General features: G+C 38.8%; 4 protein-coding genes across 9 annotated transcripts; 3 read left to right on the top strand and 1 right to left on the bottom strand.

Moving 5' to 3' along the window:
* The first annotated feature begins 1,061 nt into the window (after positions 1-1,061).
* On the top strand, positions 1,062-9,038 carry h6pd (hexose-6-phosphate dehydrogenase (glucose 1-dehydrogenase)). 3 transcript variants are annotated; one of them, XM_029432430.1, is made up of 6 exons: positions 1,367-1,583; positions 4,386-4,605; positions 5,429-6,095; positions 6,249-6,366; positions 7,103-7,372; positions 7,475-9,038. In XM_029432430.1, exons 3-6 carry the CDS (start codon positions 5,454-5,456, stop codon positions 8,818-8,820), a joined length of 2,376 nt encoding a protein of 791 aa, XP_029288290.1. In that variant the 5' UTR covers positions 1,367-1,583; positions 4,386-4,605; positions 5,429-5,453; the 3' UTR covers positions 8,821-9,038. The 3 variants fall into 3 exon arrangements, with proteins under 3 accessions (XP_029288288.1, XP_029288290.1, XP_029288289.1); XM_029432428.1 differs by lacking the exons at positions 1,367-1,583; positions 4,386-4,605 and adding an exon at positions 1,062-1,261; XM_029432429.1 differs by lacking the exon at positions 4,386-4,605.
* Positions 9,039-11,859: 2,821 nt separating this feature from the next.
* rbp7b (retinol binding protein 7b, cellular) lies at positions 11,860-14,908 on the top strand. The gene is made up of 4 exons (XM_029432434.1): positions 11,860-12,369; positions 13,039-13,217; positions 13,374-13,475; positions 14,077-14,908. The coding sequence occupies exons 1-4, from the start codon at positions 12,297-12,299 to the stop codon at positions 14,128-14,130; spliced, it is 408 nt and encodes a 135-aa protein (XP_029288294.1). The 5' UTR covers positions 11,860-12,296; the 3' UTR covers positions 14,131-14,908.
* Positions 14,909-15,119: 211 nt separating this feature from the next.
* On the top strand, positions 15,120-18,546 carry cenps (centromere protein S). The gene is made up of 5 exons (XM_029432435.1): positions 15,120-15,283; positions 15,698-15,821; positions 17,259-17,292; positions 17,432-17,498; positions 17,688-18,546. Exons 1-5 carry the CDS (start codon positions 15,254-15,256, stop codon positions 17,796-17,798), a joined length of 366 nt encoding a protein of 121 aa, XP_029288295.1. The 5' UTR covers positions 15,120-15,253; the 3' UTR covers positions 17,799-18,546.
* tardbpb (TAR DNA binding protein b) lies at positions 17,093-23,256 on the bottom strand. Of its 4 annotated transcripts, none has more exons than XR_003832326.1 (7): positions 22,460-23,256; positions 21,589-21,696; positions 21,167-21,330; positions 20,931-21,071; positions 20,664-20,834; positions 19,508-20,573; positions 17,093-17,512 (listed from the first exon to the last, which is right to left on the bottom strand). XR_003832326.1 is itself a non-coding variant. In XM_029432431.1 (6 exons), exons 1-6 carry the CDS (start codon positions 22,698-22,700, stop codon positions 20,082-20,084), a joined length of 1,317 nt encoding a protein of 438 aa, XP_029288291.1. In that variant the 5' UTR covers positions 22,701-23,256; the 3' UTR covers positions 17,656-20,081. The 4 variants fall into 4 exon arrangements, 2 of the variants coding, with proteins under 2 accessions (XP_029288291.1, XP_029288292.1); XR_003832325.1 differs by lacking the exon at positions 17,093-17,512 and adding an exon at positions 17,656-18,845; XM_029432431.1 differs by lacking the exon at positions 17,093-17,512 and having other exon boundaries at positions 17,656-20,573.
* Between the last annotated feature and the right edge of the window lie 143 nt (positions 23,257-23,399).

Raw genomic sequence — 23,399 nt, 5'->3', positions numbered from 1 at the left:
TGTGGCAGTTTTACACATACTGTATGTGTATCCTATTTTGGAAAACACATATTAGAGTTACTTCACCACACAACATCTGAAAGAACCAACTTTCTCTCCTGTAATCATTCGGAAGAAATTGTGTAACAATTTAACTCTTACATTTTTCCACCGAGATGCAAGTTGTAGTGGTTCTGACCTAAAGTCAGTCTGGTCATATTGTCTTGTTCTCCGCAGCATCTTCTGGCCAGAAACACAGCTATTTTCTTTCTTTTTTTACCTATATATTAAACCTACAATCATTTATTATACTATTTATACTTATATTCAAGACCGACAATTTAGATTTGAGAAATTCCCTCCTGTAATAACCCTTCACAGTAGGTTCAGTCAAGATTGAGACCTCATAATGCGTTCTTGTTGATGAGGGTCTGGGTTGCAAAATTCAAATACATACATACATTGCATTTGTCAAATACATACAATGTAAAAAGTGCCATGTGGTGAGTTATGAGGAATAGTACTTTATAAATGTCAGGCAACAATGTGGGCTGTGTGCAAACTTGGGGATGACAGTGAAATAATTCAAACTCCAAAATGAACATGCTCAATTCAGCTACATCCCACATGGTAACAGCTAGCTCGCAAAAACAAGCAAAAGGTGTTATTTATTTATTTTTGTTACTCTGTCAAGCGTCTTTGAGTTTCTAGAAAAGCGCTATACAAATAAAATGTATTATTATTATTATTATTATTATTATTATTATTATTATTATTATTATTATTATTATTATTATTATTATTATTATTAACAAGTTATATACTGTGTACTTTGCTTTAGGCTACCATCTACTGGTTCACTAAAATAAATCAAATAAAAAATTAATTCCACTAATACCTTAACTTACATGAAAAAGCATGTAGTCTTTTGGCTTAGACATGTGCAGTAGTGTGGGATGCACATGTGATAGGAGAAAGCACTGTGCATGCAGAGGGTTGAAAATGTACTGAATTCCTATTTAAAGGGATGCTGGCAGAAAGATCTGCACATGTGATGGAAGTGTGCTGCTGAATGCAGTGTAGGTTACAATTGCAGCTGAACCTCTTTTGACCATGTCTACTCCCATATACTATTCTTATTTTTCCAATTGTATCCCTCTGCTATTCATATGAAATACAAAATATACAGCCTCCATCAGCAGCAGGACCGTGTCACGTGACTGAAGCAGGAAGTGTTTACTGACGGTGTACCGAGTCGTTCATTCATGACAACACGGGGCAGGTTCGTAATTCAATTAACTTTTTACGTAGTATGTCAGCTTCCTCTACTATGTTTTTCTTTGTAGTTTAGTCTTGTTTGTTGGGGGGGGGGGGATATTGTAGTCGCAAAAATAAGAACAATTATTGTGTAGCTTTGTCTGCGTGTGACGTTAGCGGAAGTTTGACAGCTAGCAGGTGTCGGTGTGTTGTGTGCAGTAATGTAATTGACTGCGGGGAAATTACTTGTAAATATTAACGAGTGTGCTTTGCTTAAGTACCTCAATTTACTGTATAGATTGAGAGTTTGTTAAGTCAAGTGACTCCTGTGTTTGGGATACGATAAGGTGTGTTCACGAGCGGTTTGTATTTAAGTTTCTATACTTTCATTCTTACTAATGTCGCGTTTTTTAACCGTTTCTAATATTTCCCTCGCAGTTTATTTTTATGTTTTATGTTTATATGTGTTTCCTGATTAGCGAAATCACAGGAACAGGACAACACGTGTAAACAGGACGCGTTCAGGAAGCCTTTTGAACTGCAGGATATATGTGTTCTGTTTTAAGCTGAACAGCAGCGGTTCACACACTGTGAGGTTCAGGGGCTCAGACACTAACAAGACAAATACCTGAGGATCATTGCTGCTTTACCAGATCCTAAGAAAGCGTTAAACTGAGGCTACATGCTCTGTCATTCAGTGTTATAAATTTGAAGGTTGGATTCATGTCTTCACCTTGTTATTCATCTGTTGAGTGTAACAGACCATTGATACTGAACAAAGATGTTGAACTTTATCTCAGTTTGATTTGCATTCGAAGCACAGAAGTGGACACAGTGCTGATGACAGTTAAATTCACTGCCAAATTAAGTTATTTCCAATCTAAACTATGTGAAAGAAAGCCACACATTGCTAGTGTTGTGATGATGTATAGGCTTATTATCCCAGGGTCACAAGTTCACAGTCATAAGTTAGCATGTAGTTGGAACTGAAGATCAATGAGTCGATGATTCGTCACAAAGCCGGACAGTTGAATAGGCTCACCAGTTTCTCACACTTGTAACTTGGCTGTGGCAAATGTGAACTTAAAGATCCAAACAGGATACAGCCATATCCCTGCAGTGCATTAATCAGTGATGAACAAAACTGCTCAATCATTACACAAGTCCTTATTGTACATATGGGCAATATACTCCGGTTAATACGGTCTTGGCACCTCATGATTCTCAAAAAGGTCTGTGACTACAAAAGCGTGTGATGGTTAGTTTATGGTTGAGCATGCTGGCCTCTACAGGACAAGAGAATATGCCCTTTTTTTTGCTCAATCTTTATGGTAGGTTGGAGCGTGTATGTGGTATAAGGGAAGGTTTTCTATGCTGAGAGAAAAATAAAAGCAGCTTGTAACTGAGGAGGAATCATGTGTTGGAATACACTGGATATGCTCTCGACGTGAATGTAATCACTAGCTGAATGAAGATAGTGTCTTTTCAGATGATCCATAACTTTTTCGATTATCTTGCGGGGGAAGCAGAGAAAGTACTACTATGCCTAGAAGCCAATAGAGGTTAAAAAAAAAATGTAGTTTAAAAAGAGCAATATAATGAATGTTTGTATAATGGCCTATATATAATGTTCCAGCTGCCCTGTGTATGTTGGTAATCTTTATATAAGATGTGACAAGTGTTAATGTTTTAAGAAAAAGTAAATTCTTTGACTGCAGTAATCTCTAACAAAGTAACTCAGGCTTAAAATCCAGCTGTTGGCACTCATGAGGTGGCCTTTGCTGTTTTGCGTTGCCACTGTGTAAATATGACTGTGTAACGCAGGGACTCCAGATGTTGCACTCTTAGTCATAAAATGAGCTTTAAACTCTGGGCGTTCAGTTCAACGTGTACTATGTTCTGGCTGCCTAGAGATGGAGGAGGGGAATATTAGGTTCTCTGTCATTATTGAGGTTTATAATATCTCTGCCTAGGCTTCAACTATTGCTCTATAATGCCACAGCTCCATGTTTACTAATACAAACTTTAATTCCTCCTAAGAGTTTGTTTGTCATATAACAAATGTCAGTAATAAAGACGCATCATCTACATCGAGACACATTTGATATGTGTGTGTTGGTGTTCCATTTGCACTTTGTTTTGCACATTGTGGTGAGTAGAGTTTAATAAGTGCCTGGAGGTGATTTTCCCCTTTGACTCCTATTAGTCTTGTGGACTGTTTGCTTGTTCTCCTTTCTTTTTATATTCAGAATCTATGCTCCAGATGTTAACTGAATTAAATATGGAAGATAATATTAACTTTTTACTCATTTGTATCGGATGGGAATGGGGCTTCTTCCATTACTGATCACACGGTCATCATTTCCATGAGCAGTTTTGACCTTTTTCAGACTTTAACATTTCAAGATGTGGTTTAAACCGGTACATCGATTTTACCCTTTAAAGTCTTTTTATGCCTAAAAGTCTGGTGCTTTCCCAGTTATGTCTATATATGTATGTTTAGACAGGGTGTCCAAATAGTTTAGGCTGCACATCTTTGAAACTATTGGAACCCTGATACCAACAAGAGGTGACACCAGGTTAATCCGAGCGAGTGGCAAACAAGCTTTACTTTCAAGCAAACATTGACTTGTGTCGCTTTTAATGCTCTCCTCTCTGTACTGGTTGCTTGCCAAATGCAGAATAAATGTTTTGACAAAGTCACTTTAGAAGTTATTACACAAGCTTCAAGGTCCTCAGACAGCACACGGGTGTAGGTTTTTGGGCGAGCCGACTACACAGGTAAAACAGTCTGTCACGGTGAATCACTGATGTACATGTTAAAGATAAACCAGACGATGGTCACAGCTGGTCAGGTGTTTTTCCTGAGTAACAGGCTTAAAGATGATTTATGTTTAACTCTGTCTCGTGTGTGTGTGTGTGTGTGTGTGTGTGTGTGTGTGTGTGTGTGTGTGTGTGTGTGTGTGTGTGTGTGTGTGTGTGTGTGTGTGTGTGTGTGTGTGTGTGTGTGTGTGTGTGTGTGAGTGATTTATCACCAACCTGTCGCTGTGAACTGAACAGGTTTGTGTTGATAGTCAAATGATCTAATCTGATCACTCTTTTTTCCACTTTATCTCCCCCCCCCCCCCCCCCCCCCTCCTTTGCTGCAGCCTTCCCTTTCTCGCTAAATCGATTATTTTAGGTTATTGCTAAATTAGTTGGTCGGACATTCCCAGCACTGTATCAACAGTCAAACAGTTGTACGGGAAGCTCAATGCCCTTGAGCAAAGTACAAAGTCTGCACCTCCGCCAGTATCCACTGATCAGTGCACTCAACAAGCAGCAGCTCTCAAAGGACTTTAAAACAGCTGGAGAAGGAGACATTGCCACGTAATTTATTACTCATCTATTTTGTCTTTGGAGATTTGTGTAAGTTTGCGTGTATTTAAAGGTTATATTAACTATTGCTTCATAGTGTGCACATTATTCATCTGTATTGACTTTTTAAATGCAACTTTTATTTATGACTTTCCTTCTATGTGGCATTCATAAGACAAAGTGCAAGTATTTTTCCTTTAGTTTTGTGGACAGCTGAAACTGATTATTTAATTAGTTGATCAATAGAGTATTGATCAGAAACTATTTTAATAAAGGATTAGAAGAAGTTAGAAGTTCTAGCCTTTTAACTCCTTTGATGGATTGCTGCGTTTCTTTGTCACATGTGAAGTGAACATGTTTGGGTTTTGGTCTGTTGGTCAGACAAAGCAAAACATTTGAATACAACACATTGGGCTCTGGGAATTTATAATTGGCATTTTCTTACTTACTATTTTCTGACTTTTTATAGAAAAAACAAGTACTTACGGCTGCCTCCCTCAATCAATTAGTTTCTGAAGTCTTTTTTTCATGTTGAATTATTTATTTTCAAGAAGCTTATGAGCTTATGATCTGTGGTAAGCACAAACTTGTAATTGGTGCTTTTGCGTGAAAGATCGTCAAAATGGTATGACTGTTAGTTGACTAAGAATTTATTTAGTCGAGGACAGCCCTACAAGTAATCAAGAAAATAATCAGCAGATCATTAAGGAAAAATAATTATTAGTTTTCAAACGCACATTTCTGTTGCTTGGTGTCGTTGATATGACGTCTTAATTGCTCATTGGTGCTAGATAATTGCCTGCATGTAATGTCTCTCATTGCTGTGTTCATACAGGCGCTTGGAGGGTTAGGACCAGAGCATGTTTGTGACTGTGCTCCTGCTCCTGGTCACTCTGTGTGTCCAGGGAGGAAATGGCGAAGAAAGAGCAGAGGCACAGAGACCCGGCCATGTTTCGGTGGTGATCGTGGGAGGCACAGGGGACCTGGCAAAGAAGTACCTGTGGCAGGGCTTCTTCGAGCTGTACGAAAACCAGGTCAGTAGTGGAAACACTTTCTCCTTCTATGGCGGAGGACTGTCACCTGCCGATGCGGGCAAACCGGTCCTCTTTGAGATCCTAAAGGCGGTTGCCTGCTCAAAGGATGCATCACAGGAGCGCTGTGCTCTGCTGAAAGAGCAGCTCCTGCGGCTCGCACAGTATCGGCAGCTGAAGACTCTAGAGGACTACCAGGATCTGGCCAAGCACATTGAGCAAGAGCTACAGCAGGAGGGAATAACAGAGGCAGGCAGGCTCTTCTACCTCTCAGTACCAGCCTTTGCATATGCAGACATTGCTGATAAGATAAATAATAGTTGCAGGCCAAACAGCGGGGCGTGGCTGAGGGTGGTGCTGGAGAAACCTTTCGGACATGACTTCAGGAGTGCTCAGCTACTTGCGTCTCAGCTCGGGAGCTCCTTGAAGGATGAAGAAATGTACAGAATCGACCATTACCTGGGGAAGCAGGTGAGAAGATCCTACTGTGTGTGTGTGTGTGTGTGTGTGTGTGTGTGTGTGTGTGTGTGTGTGTGTGTGTGTGTGTGTGTGCCTTTCACCTGTGACTCTGTAATTCAGATGTTTTGATTTCATGGTTCATGTTTTTCTGCTTTTTGTGAAAAGGTGGTTGCAAATATACTTCCATTCAGAGTAGAGAACAATAAGTTTCTGGATCCCATCTGGAACAAGCACCACATCGAGAGAGTGGAGATCGTAATGAAAGAGACCCTCGATGTTAAAGGTGATTTAAAACAATTTTATGTAATATTAAACAAAATGTAATACATTTTCACTTCATTATGTAGCAACACCCGTTTTGTGATAAACGGCTTGAACGCAATATGTAATACATATCCCTATTTTGGAATAAATTATTATATATTGCAGTGGTTATTACAAAATGCGAGAGTTGCAATAAATGCAATTGCAATAAAACATGCATTCATAATAATATTCAAATCGTTAAAACAAATGCAATTATTTTATGCATTGAAGCATTAATTATACTGACTCAAAATACATTTTAAAAGATACAATTAGTAGATTATATTTGTTTTATTGACCAAAACTACATCCAGTGTCACCGTATTCCTTCCTAAAAATAGAACATGTACAAATAAAGACATCCATTTTGGTTGGTTATTACATAATGCATGTACTGTATTACATTTATTATTATTATTATTATTATTATTATTATTATTATTATGTGCAACTCCTGCAATTTGTAATAACCACTGAAATATGTAATAATTTGTTTCAAAATGCTGAAATTGATTATTTTATTATTATTATTTGTTTATTACAAATGCAGCGGATTATTAAAAGATGTGGGTGTTATTACATAATGCAATGTAATTACATAATATGTTGTTGCGATAATGTTGAAACTAAGTCTTTTGAGATACGAAAAAGTAGCAAGAATTATTAAGACGTAATCATGGGTTCATGTCCTCTCTCGTCGTTTTGCCCTCAAGGTCGTATTCCCTTCTATGACCAGTACGGGGTGATCAGAGATGTGCTACAGAACCACCTGACTGAGGTCATGACCCTGTTGACCATGAGGCTTCCCATGAATCGAAGCAGCAGTGAGGAAGTCCTCCAAAACAAGCTGCAGATCTTCAGTTCCCTGCTGCCTATTGGAAAGAATCAAGCGGTGGTCGGCCAATACCAAGCGTACAAAACATCCGTTCAGCAGGAGATGAATAAGACAAAAGATCACGTCAGTCTCACGCCAACATTTGCAGGTGACGGCTGTTCTTTTTCATCGTTATGATTTTATGTATTGAGACACTTGCTATGCAACCAATATAGTTCTGCTACAAAGCGATTCTGTTTGTGTCTTTCAGCTGTACTGGCACACATCGATGAGGCCCGGTATGAAGGTGTGCCAATTCTTTTGATCTCAGGGAAGATGTTAGATGAGCGGGTGGGATATGCACGAATTCTTTTCAAGAATGACGTGTTTTGTCTTCAAAACCACAACAGCGTTCACTGCAAGCCCAAACAGATCGTTTTCTACTTTGGGCATGGCAGCCTTAAATATCCAGCAATTCTTGTGAGTAAGAATTTATTCAGGCCCGTTTTAATGGGCGGTGAGTGGAAGGAAGTGACTGAGCATACAGATGTCAATATTCTAGGTTTGCCTATTTCCGACTATTACGTTCAAACTCCGACAGAGCAGAGGGAAGCTTATTCAGAACTTATTTCTCACATATTTGCTGGACGTAAGAATAGTTTTATTAGTGCTGAAAACCTGCTGGCCTCCTGGGGCTTATGGACACCACTGCTCAGTAGCCTAGCCAGCTCTTTTCCACGCATCTACCCCGGGGGTGCCGACAACGGAGACATGCTCGACGTCCGTGTGAAAGGGAAAGACATTGTCTACAGCAGTGACGTGGTGATTATCAGCCCCGATCAGATGGGTGGCACGTCAGCAAACGGTTTCCAAGTGATGCAAGGCAAATTTCGTAGTGGTGACATGGTGTCGGCCTGGGCTGAGGAGCTGGTGGAGAGGCTAGCTGCAGACATTCAGGAAGCAGCGGAGGCAGCGGTGCATGAGGGCGGTGTTTTCCATCTTGCCCTCTCTGGTGGGTCCACTCCTATCGCTTTGTTCCACAGGTTGGTCCTGCACCACTTCTCCTTCCCCTGGAGGAACACCCATGTGTGGATGGTGGACGAGCGCTGCGTGCCACTGACTGAACTGGAGTCCAACTTCCACAGCATGCATGAACATCTGCTGCAACATGTGAGGATACCCTATTACAACATCCACCCCATGCCAGTGCAGCTCAACCAGCGTCTGTGTGTGGAGGAAGACGCAGGAGCGCTGCTGTATGAGAAAGAGGTCAGCAAGTTAGTTAATGGCTCCAGCTTCCACTTTGTACTGCTGGGGGTCGGCCATGACAGCCACACTGCCTCTCTGTTCCCGGGGAGTAAAGTGGCTGAACTTGGGGAGAGTCTGGTGGCCATCACTGAGAGCCCTGTCAAGCCTCATCAACGCATGAGCCTCACTTTCAGTGCCATTAACCGAGCACGCACAGTTGCTCTTTTAGTGATGGGCAAAGGCAAGCATGAACTCATCACCCAGCTGAGCCGAGTGAAGGACAACCCAGACAAGTGGCCTGTCACCGGGGTGAAGCCTGCTGACGGCAGACTCGTTTGGTACATTGACTACGACGCACTTTTAGGATAGGAATGACATTTGTAACATTGTTTGTGGAGCTGCTTTAATTGGACAGCTGATTGGTGGAAACGTATGAGCCAGTACTTAAAGGACCAGTGGTTTTACATGTTTTAGCTTATTAACCACAAATGTACTTTAACGGTAACTCTCTCTATGACGCCCATGTCTATAATGCATTATAAATGACATATAATCTGCATAATCATATTTATAAGCACTCAAATATTAATAATCATTACACATTAAAACTTATTTTATAATTATGTATAAGGTAAAGTATCATAAACATTGCACTGATATGTTTTGCAAGGAGCATAGTGTATTATAATTCCCATAGTTGTACACATTATAATCTTTTTATAATAGTATGTTTATAATGCATTCTTACTTGCAAAAGAATGTCAGTTAAAGACCAGCAATGATAAAGTATTATTATAAAATGCTTTGTGTTATGATTATTGTTATAAAGCATTAGGAATACGTACGAGTGCTTATAATTATAAAGTGCTATAAACTGTTTATAATGCTTACAATGCATTATAGACACGGGCGTCAAAGAAAGTGCTTAACATTACCGATGCATTTATTTTACATTGTGCCATCAGGTTTCAATTTGTGGTTAATGGGTTAAAAACTACTGATGTGGCACTTTTTTATTGGATGTTCAAACCTCGTGCAAATATTTTGTGTGGCGTGTGAAATGCATACTTCTTTTTATAGTTTATCTAAACCTTATTATATGTGAGATGAGTGAAAATCTAGCAAATAGTAAATGTCTGCAGTTTACAAAGTGCAGGGTATGTAGCACTATATGCATATCTGATGCCAAAAACCAAGTCCAACTAACTAATTACTTCTAATCCAGGTGGTTTGTATGATCTCAGGTAATTATGTGAATGTGCAGATAAACTGTTTACTGTGTAATCTACATTCTTAGATTGTATATTTTCTATCGTTGAGCCGCAGTGATACACTTGAAATGTCATCAGTGAGTTAGAATAGAATAACATGTGACTGGTCCCATCAAACATTTATATTTTTTGTATGTTTAATAATAGAAATAACAACATTTCATATTCAGGTAATTCAAAATATTTGGTACATCTGTATGAGCTTCCTATGACTGATTGTGAAACAAATGTCCATCAACAAATAAAAGCCGCTTTAACAATTGGGACAAACACCTGCTTTGTGATGTTCTTTCTGAAGTGAGCATTAAAACGTGAGAGGGATCAAGTCACTTTCCCATGGTTTAAAGTTACCAACTGCTGGTGGCATGGAAACCACATGAAATCTTAATATGTGGAGTATCAGATGTCACCGTGGGGCAGCTGGAGCGCTTTACTGCTCATTGTTTGTGCTCGCGTCCGTCACAGGCTTCCTGTTAGTCAACCAGAGGCCGCCTCTCACCGTGAAAAAACCTGAACAGACACAAACAGGTGTTAATCCTTTGAACTGAAACCCCAGTGCATGTGTGAACGCTCACATATTATTTAAAAGAAATGTACTTCACCTGTACTGAAAATGGACGCGACGGTAAGAATAAGGGACGTGTAGTACAGCTCAGGGGTGGTTTTGGCCTGTGAACATACATATGTACTGTATGTCAATCATTTTGATGCAGCAGTTTTCTCTGTAGAACTTCATGATAACACTTCAGTTCTTTCTCTTACACATGCTGCTGCTGTCAGAGTCAGGATGACAGTGCAGAGACCTTGTCCACATGTCAGCAGCCCAAACACATGATAAGAGGCCCACAAGCGCTGAGGGACTGGGTCTATCAATGTGAATATCACCGAAAAACCTATTGAAAGAGTAGAAGTTGTCTGTATTAATCATTGTTTGCTTGCGGTATGTTGTGCATGCAGTGGTAGAATGTAACTAAGTACATTTACTCAAGTATTTCCATTTTATGAAACTTTATACTTCTGCTCCACTACATCTCAGAGGCAAATATTGCACGTCTTACTCCATTACATTTGTCTGCAGTGAAAACCACAAATTTGGTGATTTTTAATTTGAATGTTTCTGATAAACTGAAGGATGACTTGTTTTCGGAGCATTAATTGTGAACATTAGCACAACCTTAAACTTCTACAGCAGTAAAATAAAAATACCCACTAAGGCAGCAGTGATACTCATCCATTCTGCAGAATGAGTACTTTTACTTTGATAACACTTAAATAAGGTCTTGAATGCACCACTTTTACTCATAGTGGAGTATTTCCACAGTGTGGCATTATTACTTTTGCTTAATTAAAGAATCTAAATACTTCTTCCACCACATGTGTTTTTGTTATGTGTCTGGTGTGATGGTATTTACCTGCAGCTATGAAGGACAAGGCGATAGAGGCTGACAGGTTGTTCAGAAGAGGCTGCCTGCAGTATCTTGAGGATTTCGGCCTTTAAACAAAACAGAAGCTATAATTAATTCCAAGTTCCCTCGTGTACAAATGACCCATGATGCCATAACCTGTGTCCTAGATACCTTGCCATGACGTAGAACTGAGGGACCAGAACAAGTGCCGCGAACACTGCATTTACTATTTGACTACAAATGGAATAAAAGTTCAGTAATAACAAAAAACCTGCAATGAGAAAGTTTGAATTAACATACAGGGTATGTTTCCTATCAGATTAAAACATGACTCGTGAAAACAGCACTTACAATTTTAACCTCTGATTCCTTGGTATCCATCTGCTGCTATGATACGCCATGAAGATTAGCATGTAGAGAAACATGGCTGTTACACACTCGGGCAGACGATACTGTAACACTCCTCCTGATGGCTGGACGTGGCTGCCAGCAGCTCCACATGTGAGCAGGAGGAAGGATTGTATTTCACGCTGCACATGTACAGAGACTTCTGTTGCATATAACAGCTGTAACATTCATTTGTATTATTGCTTAACCTGCCGTCTTATTTTTGATTGATCGACTAATCAATTGGCATATAACCTTTCATAAAATAGTGTAAATGTCCATCCCAGTTTCTGAAAGTCCAGAGTGAGTCTTTAAATGTCTTGTGTTGTCAGTCTAAAACCCAAAGAAGTCCGTTTATTATGATATAAAACAGAGAAAAGCAGAAAGTTAGTTGACTATTCGGTGCAGCTCTACTACATATTGTATTTCCTGAAAGCCAAACATCTGCACATTCATTTAAGCTTGAATATTATGTTGTTATATTTTTAGTCAAAGCTGACTTCCTCAGACCAGCTTGAAAATTCAAGATGTAGTATCATAACAACATTTAAGAATACCGTCCTGCGTGGAGGCTTTTGTCTTAACAGGAAAAGAATAGTTTCCTCACATTATGTGTGAAAGGTCCTTGTCCACCCTCCAGTGCTCCTCCTTTTTAAAATCTGAAGTTGGCAACATATCACCCCTGCCCCATATTGACACACAATAAATAATCCACCCATAAACCTCTTAACTCCAGATACTCGTGCAGTTCAGTCTTCCAGAGTCCAACAAACATCTAAAGATGCCTGTCGACTTCAGCGGGACCTGGGACTTTGTCAGCACTGTCAATTTTGAGGGATACATGATTGCACTTGGTAAGTGAATACTGAAATATATGAAATATAGTGAAATGTGAGTGTTTGCTTTTAATAAATGTTTGATTATGATCTGAGGGAAACCCATATGTGTAGTTGACTGAGTAGTCAATGTAAAATAGTTCTCTACTTGCATTTCTTTTAGCCAATGAGCTGGAGTGTGTTATATAGCCAGTGAAAGTGTATTCATGCATGTGAATGTTCTTTCTTTTCTTTTCATTTTTTATGTATGTACATTATACACAGCTGCTTTGTCAGGACATTTAACAACAACAAAAAGAAGAAGAACTTTATATTCGTTTGGCAAATCTTATAAATCATGGCAACATGTGCATCCACATAGAGAGGGGACTCCCAAAGACATACCAAAAAGAAATAGGTTAGTTATTTAGTTTTGGCCAATTCACAATTAAAACAGTACAGCGCCTTATCACATTGGTAAGCTAAAAATAAATAAGGAGCCCATCGTCTGTTTTTATGGAGTTTGCTGTAATACTTTCCATTGATGTTTTGTGGGTAGCAGTGGTTTGCACCAAGATAAAAATGTTGCCACCATGAAAGTTAATTTTCTGGTCAGAGCATGTACCCATGTGGTAGCAGGGTAAAGTTAACAGGAATTCACAAAAGCAAAAACTTGTTTCAATAAACACCTCCCATTTTGACATGCAGGCATTGATTTTGCAACACGCAAGATTGCCTCGATGTTGAAGCCCCAGAAAGTGATTAAGCAAGATGGAGATTGCTTCACAATCAAGACATTCAGTACTTTCAGAAATTATGAGACTTCGTTCAAAATTGGAGAAGAGGTCAAGGAGGTGACTAAAGGGATGGACAACAGGGCATGCCAGGTAAAAACTTTGGTCAAATGTTATACAGTCACAAAGTTTTATACGAACGTATACACAATATAAGAAAATAAAAGCAAGCAAATGGCTGTAATGTTATCACAAAAACATTAATATGTAGTTAGCTGTATTTGTTTCTCATTTTTGTTTCTCTATCAGACTGTGGTGAACTGGGAAAATGATAAGCTGGTGTGTGTTCAGAAAGGAGAGAAGAAGAACCGAGGGTGGAGTCACTGGATTCAGGGAGACGAGCTTCATCTGGTACGATGACTCAGCTGTTTTTATTCTTGTGGCCCCTAACAGACCAGTCAGTGTTTGTGATCAACACTTTGTAAAATCTATTTCTGATTTACAGTATTGTGTGGACTCGTACAGCAAATCTTTCTCTTTATTATTGAACACTGTTGTGTTGCATGGCAAGGTTTATACTGTATATGCAATACTCCAAAAGAAAGCTGGTTTTGAGTTCCCTTATTTTATTTCTTGAACATTAGTATTTACAGGAAAAGATCATTATGAAAGGTAGAAAAAAGCTCAAGTATAAAATATAGGGGAGATCCTGACAATATCAAAAACTTGGGAATCTGAGTTATGATTATTCTATACCTCACTTTTTATTTAATTTCCTGCTATAGAATAAAGCATTTCATTCTAACTGATGTAGAAGTCAATAGTTGTTACATATAGTGCTTGACATGAATGTGTAAATGTATATACTGTATGTGTTATGTCTGTTGTGAATTGTACAGTTATGTTTGTGTTTGTGATGCAAGTTATTGCTAATTATATGCTTACTTTTGGCATTTTTTTCTTAACTAATACATATTGGCAATGTTAACAACTTCATGTTTTCTCTCCCCAGGAAATTACTTGTGAGGATCAAGTCTGCAAGCAAATTTTTAAAAGGACTCTGTGATCGTGCCGTCAGAGTACTTCATTTACATGAAATTAGTTAGCAGCATGAGACACACAATCTCTTCATAAAGAGTCATTTCAGTGTAATGTTTGTGATTCAATTTGTGCCCAAAGGCTGGGAGCAGGATGTGGGAAAATGCCACAACATTTGTTCTGATTAGTCTAAAGTATTACAAGTCTATTATTGGCATTTATGCAAGTATCTAACAGTACAACCATTTTAATCACATGAAAAATCACACTTTTATCAATAGTCTAGTTGGAAAAATGAGGATAAATACTAACATTGTGTCCAATAAATGTCTTCCAAATGAAATACTTGATTTACACTGTATATGTGTGCATATCTTTGATACACAGCTTATTGTGAGTTTTTTCTTCTTCTGTTTTTGAGATACAGCCATTTTCTTATCATACAACACTCAGTGGCCACTTAATTAGGTGCACATGTACAATTTAGTACAATCCAAAACAACTGTTCTGCCATAAAGTTTACTTTTATAATGTTGTTTTTATATTCCCCTTCGTGTATTTAAATAGGGAGGACAACATATTAGGAACACCTCTTGATATAACTGTCCAGTACAACACTGCAAACTACAAGCTTAATAATAAACTAAATCTGTCATTAGAGTGTGCAAGTGAACCTAATAAAGTAGCTGAGTGTATATGGGACTACTGTTCTTTCACAAAGACTGAATGATTAATAAAAAACTCCCTTTTCATCCAAACCATTTTAACCCTTTTTGAAAATGTCTTCATATTTTTACATAGGCATGTCCAGACAAAATTCCACCAAAGGAAAGTCAAAACATCAGTTTGGGGCATAAACCATGGATGCATTATATTATATACATAATACAAATGTGTTTAACGTCTAACGATGTAGTTCCTCCGCCGGACCACGCGGGGGCGCTGAACATTAAACATGGCACTAAACTCAGGAGTTGTTGGTTTGCTGCTGAATTTATGCCGCGAGTTTCTGTTTTCTCAGCTAATCTGTAGCCTTCAAGCGAACAACTTGACATATTATGTGTTTACGTCTTGTTTCATCTGTCACACTTTGGTTTTGTGAGAATTTCCCCAATTGAAGCCGCTGTGGTCGAAGGTTTCTCGGCAAGAAAATGTCTGTTGCTAAAGACGAGACGCAGCAGGTGAGAAAGTTTTATTTAACGTCTGTGTTAGCGGGACCGTATCTAACGTGATGTTCCCAGGGTCCTATGTTTGCTTAATATCCTCTTAATATGGCACATTAACGTGACATTTCAAAGTGTTTTATGTACTCCGCAATGTATGTTTCTCTAGGTCAAATGTAGAAATCACCCACATCACACACCCGGTGTTATAACGTGACTCTTTAGACATGGATATCTCCACAGTGGCTGCACAATCATTATTATTCACTCTGCATTTAATTTCCCTTTTATTAGTTTGAGCTCATTTGAGCTGCGAAAATAGAGGATACAGTTTATATAAAGAACATAGGACCTACGTACCATCGTGTGGCTATGTTTTAGCGTAAGCTACAATTGATTTCTTGTAATGTGATCTCGTGTTTTGTTTTTCAGAGGTTAAAGGCAGCAGTGCATTATACCGTGGGTCTTCTGGTGCAGAAGACGGGGGAGGACCACCACATAAAGTTCAGCCGACAGGTCGTAGCAGCGATAGCCGAGACAGCGTTCAGACAGTGCGGTGGGTGTCAACAACAACAACAACAACGTCCATCACACACCATTGTGACTTTTTATATTACTTTTTTATGACATATTATACTATTATTATTTTTATATTGTGTTTTTTTAGGACATACTATACGATGACTTGTTTTACTACATACTAAACTATTGCATTTTATATTACCTCTTTTATGGCATTTGTTATGAAATATTTTACAAAATAATATGACATTTTTATGAAATCCTATCCTGTGGCATTGTATATGACATGTTATGGCATACTATTCAATGTTTTTTTTAATGACATTTCTAATAGCGTACTATACTGCTACTTTTTTATTACCTTTTTTATGTTATACTATACTAAGACATTTGTGATGCGCCATATGTACAGCTTCCACTTGTGAACCACTCCAGATGAATGTGATACATTTGCCATTAGGCAGGCAGATACAGAGAAGATGATATCCTATAAATGCCAGACATTGCCTGATGCCTAAAAAGTAAAGCATTGAAAGATTTAGAGCAACATATTCAGCATCTTCTCCATGTACTGAAAATCCCACTGGATCCAGATTAAAACCTGGGAATATTGGAAGCATTTAGTAAATTGAGCGCTTCTCAACAACACTTTTTCTCGTATGGGCTTATAACCGCAAGTAGTCATCTTTAATAATGCATCATAATGTGTTAGTTGATTAATCGGCAAAGTATCTAATAACTAAAAACAAATTAAGTAGCATAAAATGGAATTACTCAAGTAAAGTAAAAGTACCTTAAATTTCAGTACAATTCCTGAGTAAATGTACTTTGTTGCACCACTGGAAACATTTAATACTTTACAAAGCTTATGATTTTTAGCTTTTTTGTTAAATGTAATTATATTGTAGTTAACTTTTTTTAAATAAAATCACTGTTTACATGCATTTATTTTATGAGTTTTCCAAAACTTTCTTGCAGACCTCACCAGAATGTCTGTCCTAATGCAACCAAAACACTTAATAGATGTCTCAGCATCAACTCATTACTCGAATGAGACACCCTGGTGCTGAAGGGTTTTTAGACTGGCCAGGCCAGGGCCCTATGTTGCAAGTCATCCCCCACATTTTATTTCATTTTCTTCACGGAAAAATAGTTTTTGCGTGCCCGATCTATCTCTGGCAATGTTCTGCAGATAGGTTCAGGTATCCAGTGTTTTAATGACAACACACTCCTCTCCATCTCCTGGACGCTCTGCCGTGTGTGTGTATATATATATGTATGTGTGTATGTGTGTGTAAGAACTGGTTCCAAATAGTTGCTCTTTTAATACATACAGTATACATATTTAATTACATATTTAAACAGAGACATTATATACATATATTATATACAAACTATGACTAACGATGTTCAACATAATGCTGCTTAATAGATGCAACTAGTCAATCTAAACTCAGCTCACTCTTTTCAGATATATTTGCTAAAGACCTGGAGGCCTTTGCAAGGTGAGAATCTTTATTTTTGTTACCATGGTAACATAAGTTAACCACTTACTGTCTTGATTTATTAAATATAACTAGTATAATCTCAGGTGTTACATTTTTCACAATAGATCTGATTTTAAAAACTCAACTTTGATTGCAGGCATGCTAAAAGAAGCACCGTGTCTTCAGAAGATGTAAAGCTCGCAGCCCGTCGCAGTACAGCGCTGGTGAGTTAGTCGCACTGTATTGTCAGAAAGGAACTTAATCATTATTGTTAAGTCTAGTAACTTATAAACAAAGTGAAAAATCAATAACATTTCATCCTGACGACGCGTTATACTGGAACTATGTATTGGTAAATATATTCTACAGCAGACACCAAACTTAAATGTTTAATTTGCCTTTATTTATTTCAGTCGATCTACATACAAAATAAAAGTGAAGAACTGAACCAGGAGCAGAGGGATTTGAAAAAGAAGAGCACTGGGAAGAGGAAGAGCAGAGACACGGAGGAGAGCATAGAATAAGGACAGGAGGCAGGACCTGCAGCGTCTCACTTGCCCAACATTCAGATAAACATGAAGGCTGACTATTACATGAAAATAAGTGCAGTGTGGTCAGGGTGCCAATCATTCTTTCATTTCACTTTCAAGGATTCTACATAATACTGTAGTGTTATGTACACTGCAGATGTAGAGAAAATAGCTCCCGACTGTTATCTGTCCTGGGAACAGCTGATGCAATGTTAAATATTTGCATTTGGCACTGGTTTGTCACAATAATAAATATGCATGAACTGATTTGAAAGTATGCTTTTGTGACACTGACTATCAAGGACTTTGCTAAATGATACACCTGCCTTTCTCCAAACAGGTATTTCTTCTACGGTTATCAGACCACTTTATTAGGTACACATGTATAATCTAATGCAATCAATACACCTGCCACAGTCTACTTTCATGATGCCAATCATTTCCTCCCCTTTTGACACTTTAACAATAACCGCCATACTGTTTTATTTGTCGAAAATAGGGAGGACAATCTCAATATAATAATTTAATCTATATCTGCACCTATCACCTCAGTGTCAAACAGAATCTTTAATTTAAACATTTGTATAAAAAATAAAACTTAATATTTTCAACTCCCTAAAAGGTTGAAGTGTATTGATTTGCAAGAGATTACAGGTACATGTGTACCTCAAAGTGGCCAGTGTATAAGAATATCTAAATGTCACCATTTCCAGATCAGCAGTGTGCCTTTGCTTGAGCCAAATTAGGGACAAAAATAGTTTGGAGAAGTGATGCCAGACTCCTGAACTCATCTATTCAAGGTTAAAATTAAGACAATGACACCCCCACTTACAAATTCCCTCCAACCTTAAAAGTAGCTGTGGATAATCAAAAAAGGGATCATTCACTCTGACAAGCCATAAAAAAGCAGCAAAAAGACAGGTACTACCCCATGTCTGAGAAGGCCACACACTGAAAGTGTTGGAACTTCCGTCTTCGTCCTTCAGAACAGACTTCAGTCAGGGTTCAAACGCAGACCTCGACCAGCAGAGCCCAAGGTCCCTAGATATGTGAATCGAATTAGATGTTTTTTTATTTGACAAATTTACCCAATTAATTATCAACTAAGCATCTATTCAAATGAACTTTATTAGAGAACTCCCTTCATTTGACATGTTTTTAAAACACCTCACAAACACCACAAGAGCTACTGGGAAACATTGGACACACCACTCCACGTTCTCACACTATCACTCGCGTCCCCCAGAGTCTTCAGCAGGTGTCATCCACATCAAGTACTCACTTACAGATCAGTTCAATAACATGAAAGCACACACCATACAGCATTCAAATCAAATATAAGCAATACAAATATTCATCACAACATTCCACTACATTTGATATTTCTGCACTTGATCGACATACTTAAGAGTAAGGAAAAACTTGCAAAGATTTAAAAAAAGAAAAATCTTGAAGTACTACTTAAAGAATGTCCATGTTAGGGGAGGTGCTCGTAGCATCTGCAGCTTCCACTCACACATTCAAAAAGCAGTCAAATTTGGGCTCTTTCACTGCACAACCAGTCCGTTTCACGCGTCTCTCCGTTCGCTCACTCATCGCTTCACTCTTCGTCACAAGCCATCCTCAATCGCACTCATCAGTTCTTAAAATGTCAGTTGCGCAGTTCTCTCCATTTAAAAGTGGATAAAAGTGAAAACACCCACCGTCTCTTAGAACATGCGGAGTGAAGCCGTTCTGTGATGGCATAGCATTTACAGGTGGGAAGAGGGAGAATGATACCGATATCACCCCAAGAATGCTGCCTTAGAGGAGCTTCCTCACAGGAAAATGGAAGAGAGGTGAACTGCAGAAGAGATTTCAATGAAGGCTTTTCCACAGAACTTGACTGCAAATAAAGTTGCACTTAAAACACATTTAGGTTTCAACCAGATTCTTCCCAATGCAAGATTGCCTTTTAGGTCGATGACAAAGCCGGATAATAGTGAACCACAAACATTCATGCGTTTTCAAAATGGTTATATCACATTTCTCAATACATGCATTAGAGAATCCAGTTGAAATGGATACAAACAAATGAGACATCAAAAATAGCACTTTAGTCACACATCCTGTAAATAACTCACTTCAAACACTTTCTAAATTAAATCTTTAGCATTTTTTCCAAATGTACAAAACATCTTCGACAAAAGTGTTAAGTTTTCAGATACGCAATAACACCAGAAATTAATTTTGAAAAGACTCATCTTTGTCACAATACTTACCATACAAACATTTAACTTACATACCCCACCCAGATGACTTTGACTCCATACTGGACCCAAAACCTGAGCTAAACCCACTACCAGTGGTTGTAGAGTTTGACCCTGTTCCCCAGCCGAGACTGGCTGAGCTGGTGCCGTAATTGCTGTTGCCTGTACTGAAAGACTGACTCTGGTCCCTACTAGAGCTTGTTCCACTGGAGGTGCTGCCTGAGGTAGATGTCTGCTGCTGACTAGCCAGCATTCCCATCATCCCCCAACTACTCTGCAGAGCCGCCTGAGCAGCAGCCATCATAGCAGGGTTCAGACTGAAGGAACCAAAATTAGCCAAACTACTGTTAGTGCTGCTCCCTAACCCACTACGACTACTACCAAATGCTTGAGCTCCAAAACCATTCCCAAACCGTGTTGTGCGATCAAACTGCCTATTGCCATGTTTGGGCTCAGCATTTGAGATGTGAACACTGACACCTTTGATTATTAGGTCCTCTCCACAGAGAGACTGGGCAACCTGTGAGGGGAAAATGAAGACACTAATCAGTACATCTGGATAGTGGTACCACTACAACAGGAAGTATTTTCTAAACATTTAGCATCATACCTGATCATCTGCAAATGTGACGAAGGCAAAAGCACGGAATGGCTTGGGGATGAAGACATCCGTGACTTCACCATACTGCATAAAGAACTGCCGCAGGTCGTCAGTGGTCATATCTTCTGTGCAACGGCCTACAAACACTTTCCGGCTCCTCAATGGCTCATCTGGGCCTTGCTGTAAACAAAAAAGGGTGAGGGTTAGAATATTGATAACGTCAACACGGTTTTCATTCACATGTGTGGGTTGACACATGAACATTGCCAGATTCACCTTTGAGTTAGGGAGCTTGCAGTCGCACCATCTTCCGTCAATCATATGGCGCTGGGAGATCACCTTTTCTTGGGCCTCATATTCTGTGAACCTCACAAAGCCAAATCCTTTAGAGTTTCCAGTCTTGGCGTCTCGTTTTACCTGAAAGTAAAAATAAACCTTGAGCAATTAAAATCAATTGTCACCACATACAACCCAAAGCAGCGTGTATTTTACTACCGCTAATAATGTTATACCTGGACCATAATGACTTCTCCAAATGTGCTAAAGTAGTCTTTAAGGTCCTGCTCAGATGTTTTCCATGGAAGACCCAGTACAATCAGGTCAGATGTCTTCATGTCCCCTCTCTTCATTTTCACAGCAGAAGAGGCATCAATTTCCTCCATTTTTCTTTTGTTGTCTAAAATGTGATCAACACAGAGAATAATTCCTTTCATTTTAACCAGTCATGAGATGTGACTTTCTCTACAATTACTTCTGACTTCAATTCACATTCTATGAGGAAAACATACAAACAATGATCAACAGTTTTCATAGTTTCCACTGTAATAACTAAAGCTAGGGTAGGTAATGTATGTGTAGAAACATTTTATGTCATATGTTAAAATACTTCTATCCCGACAGCAATCAAATGAAATGGTCAGACAAAACAAAAAACCTGTATCTGTCGCTGTCGAAGGACTGTAAAAGTCAACCTGTCCGTCTACTTGCGGCCGTGCACTCATTGCGCTTCTCCGGAGTCTTCCACAAGCTGCTAGCTTGACAACTGTGTGTACCAACAAAGGCCAGGTTTGTTGTTAACGTTCATAATGATATGTTTACATTCATAATAATAGGTTGCTAACTTTTTTCGCTAGATTGTGCAGACTTTGGAGCTATTGCAGCTCGCTATTTCATTTTAAAAGAGTTAGCAAAATTGGGCTAAGTTTTTAGATTGGATAATTAAAAAAAAAAAAAATCTAGTTTACTCATGCTTGCTTCTCCAATGTTACATAGCCAAGCTCTAATATTGTGTGAACATTTGTTGAGACTTTTCATAACACTTTTATTTGAGAGGCCGTAGTTTAAAAATGGTGTTGATCAAGTGTGTGGCATATGGTTTTATAATATGTTGACCTACGCATTCATTACTATGACAATAGTAGCCTTAACAACAAAACATATGTATAATTCAGTACAATTCATCAACACCAGAATGACCAGAAAGTTAACCCGACACCTGTTTAATAAAACATGTAACCTCCAAGAAGATGGCATTTCTTGCAGGACTGCTGTCTTAGCTTGGACAAGATGTGCATAAATAAATTGTCAATTTATACAACACTTATCTTGTTTTAAATACATTTGTGACTTGATTTAGGGTCTCAAAGCGCACATTTGTGGGCGTGGACGAACAACCTACAGGTCACGTCATTGTCATCTATTTTCAGTGTGCTGAAGCTACATCATGAATTATAAATACAGTTGCACACACCTGTTCGAATGAAGTGTTATGTAACGATACATTAATGCAAAGTGCTCAGATCTACCTTTCGGATAGTTCACCACATATACGACATTCCCCCATCCGTTTTCTGGTGCGTGCAGGACCCCTTCCACGAGACGCACTCCCCGCATACACTGAGACACCGGGCTCCTGAAGCGTAGGCCGCACGCTCCTGGAAACTGAGCCGCCACAGTTGAAAGCAGAACAGTGCCGTCGTCCTCGGACGGGATCTCCATTGGTTCCTCATTTTCTTCTTCTGCCACTCGAATATATACCTCAGCCATGTTGCCAAAAAATAAAAACTTCCTGCTTGAATCAAAACAATGCTAAAGTTAGCAGTTAGCTTGCTAGTTGTCCACAATTGCAGCTAAAGGTTAGCCGATGTTGCTAACAGGACTGAATGAGTCAGGCTAAATTGTTATTTATTTCGGGGTAACTTCTCAAATAAAAATACCATAACCAAAAAGGCGTTAGGGTAGGCTTAATTTAAATTGTGTCATACACAATATCTCTCTCCAATAGCGCTAAAGAACGTGCATCAGCCTGTTCCTTTGTTCGTCGGGACCACGGGGATCTGTGTCGTCAACACCGGACGACCGTTCAACTGTGCCGCGGAATGAAAACTGCGTACGGTCCCTCGATAACTAATCCAACAAAACGATTTCCTCAAAATGGCTTGCACAGGTTTATGACGTTATCCAATTTAAACAAAACGCTCGTCTCGTCTAAAATGCCAGGTAAGAAGAACATCAGGGATTGTTTGTTTTTTTCCACGAGGCGAAATATAAAACCACCATGTATGGCCTACCAAAATGACTTTATCTAAACGAAAACGGAACTACGTCATTAGATTGGACGGTTTCATCTCATGGTGGTGTTTGTTTCTAAAGTGCTTCGTTAATACGAGCAGTAATTAAATCTTTCTTAAGGAATAAAGTTATAAAACTAACTTTATAATACAAATATGATTTGTATTTGCATAG

This window comes from Cottoperca gobio, chromosome 5 (assembly GCF_900634415.1).
Source record: "Cottoperca gobio chromosome 5, fCotGob3.1, whole genome shotgun sequence".
NCBI classification, from domain to species: domain Eukaryota; kingdom Metazoa; phylum Chordata; class Actinopteri; order Perciformes; family Bovichtidae; genus Cottoperca; species Cottoperca gobio.
Note: the sequence above shows the minus strand (reverse complement) of the source record. Positions and strands in the feature narration are given on the sequence as shown.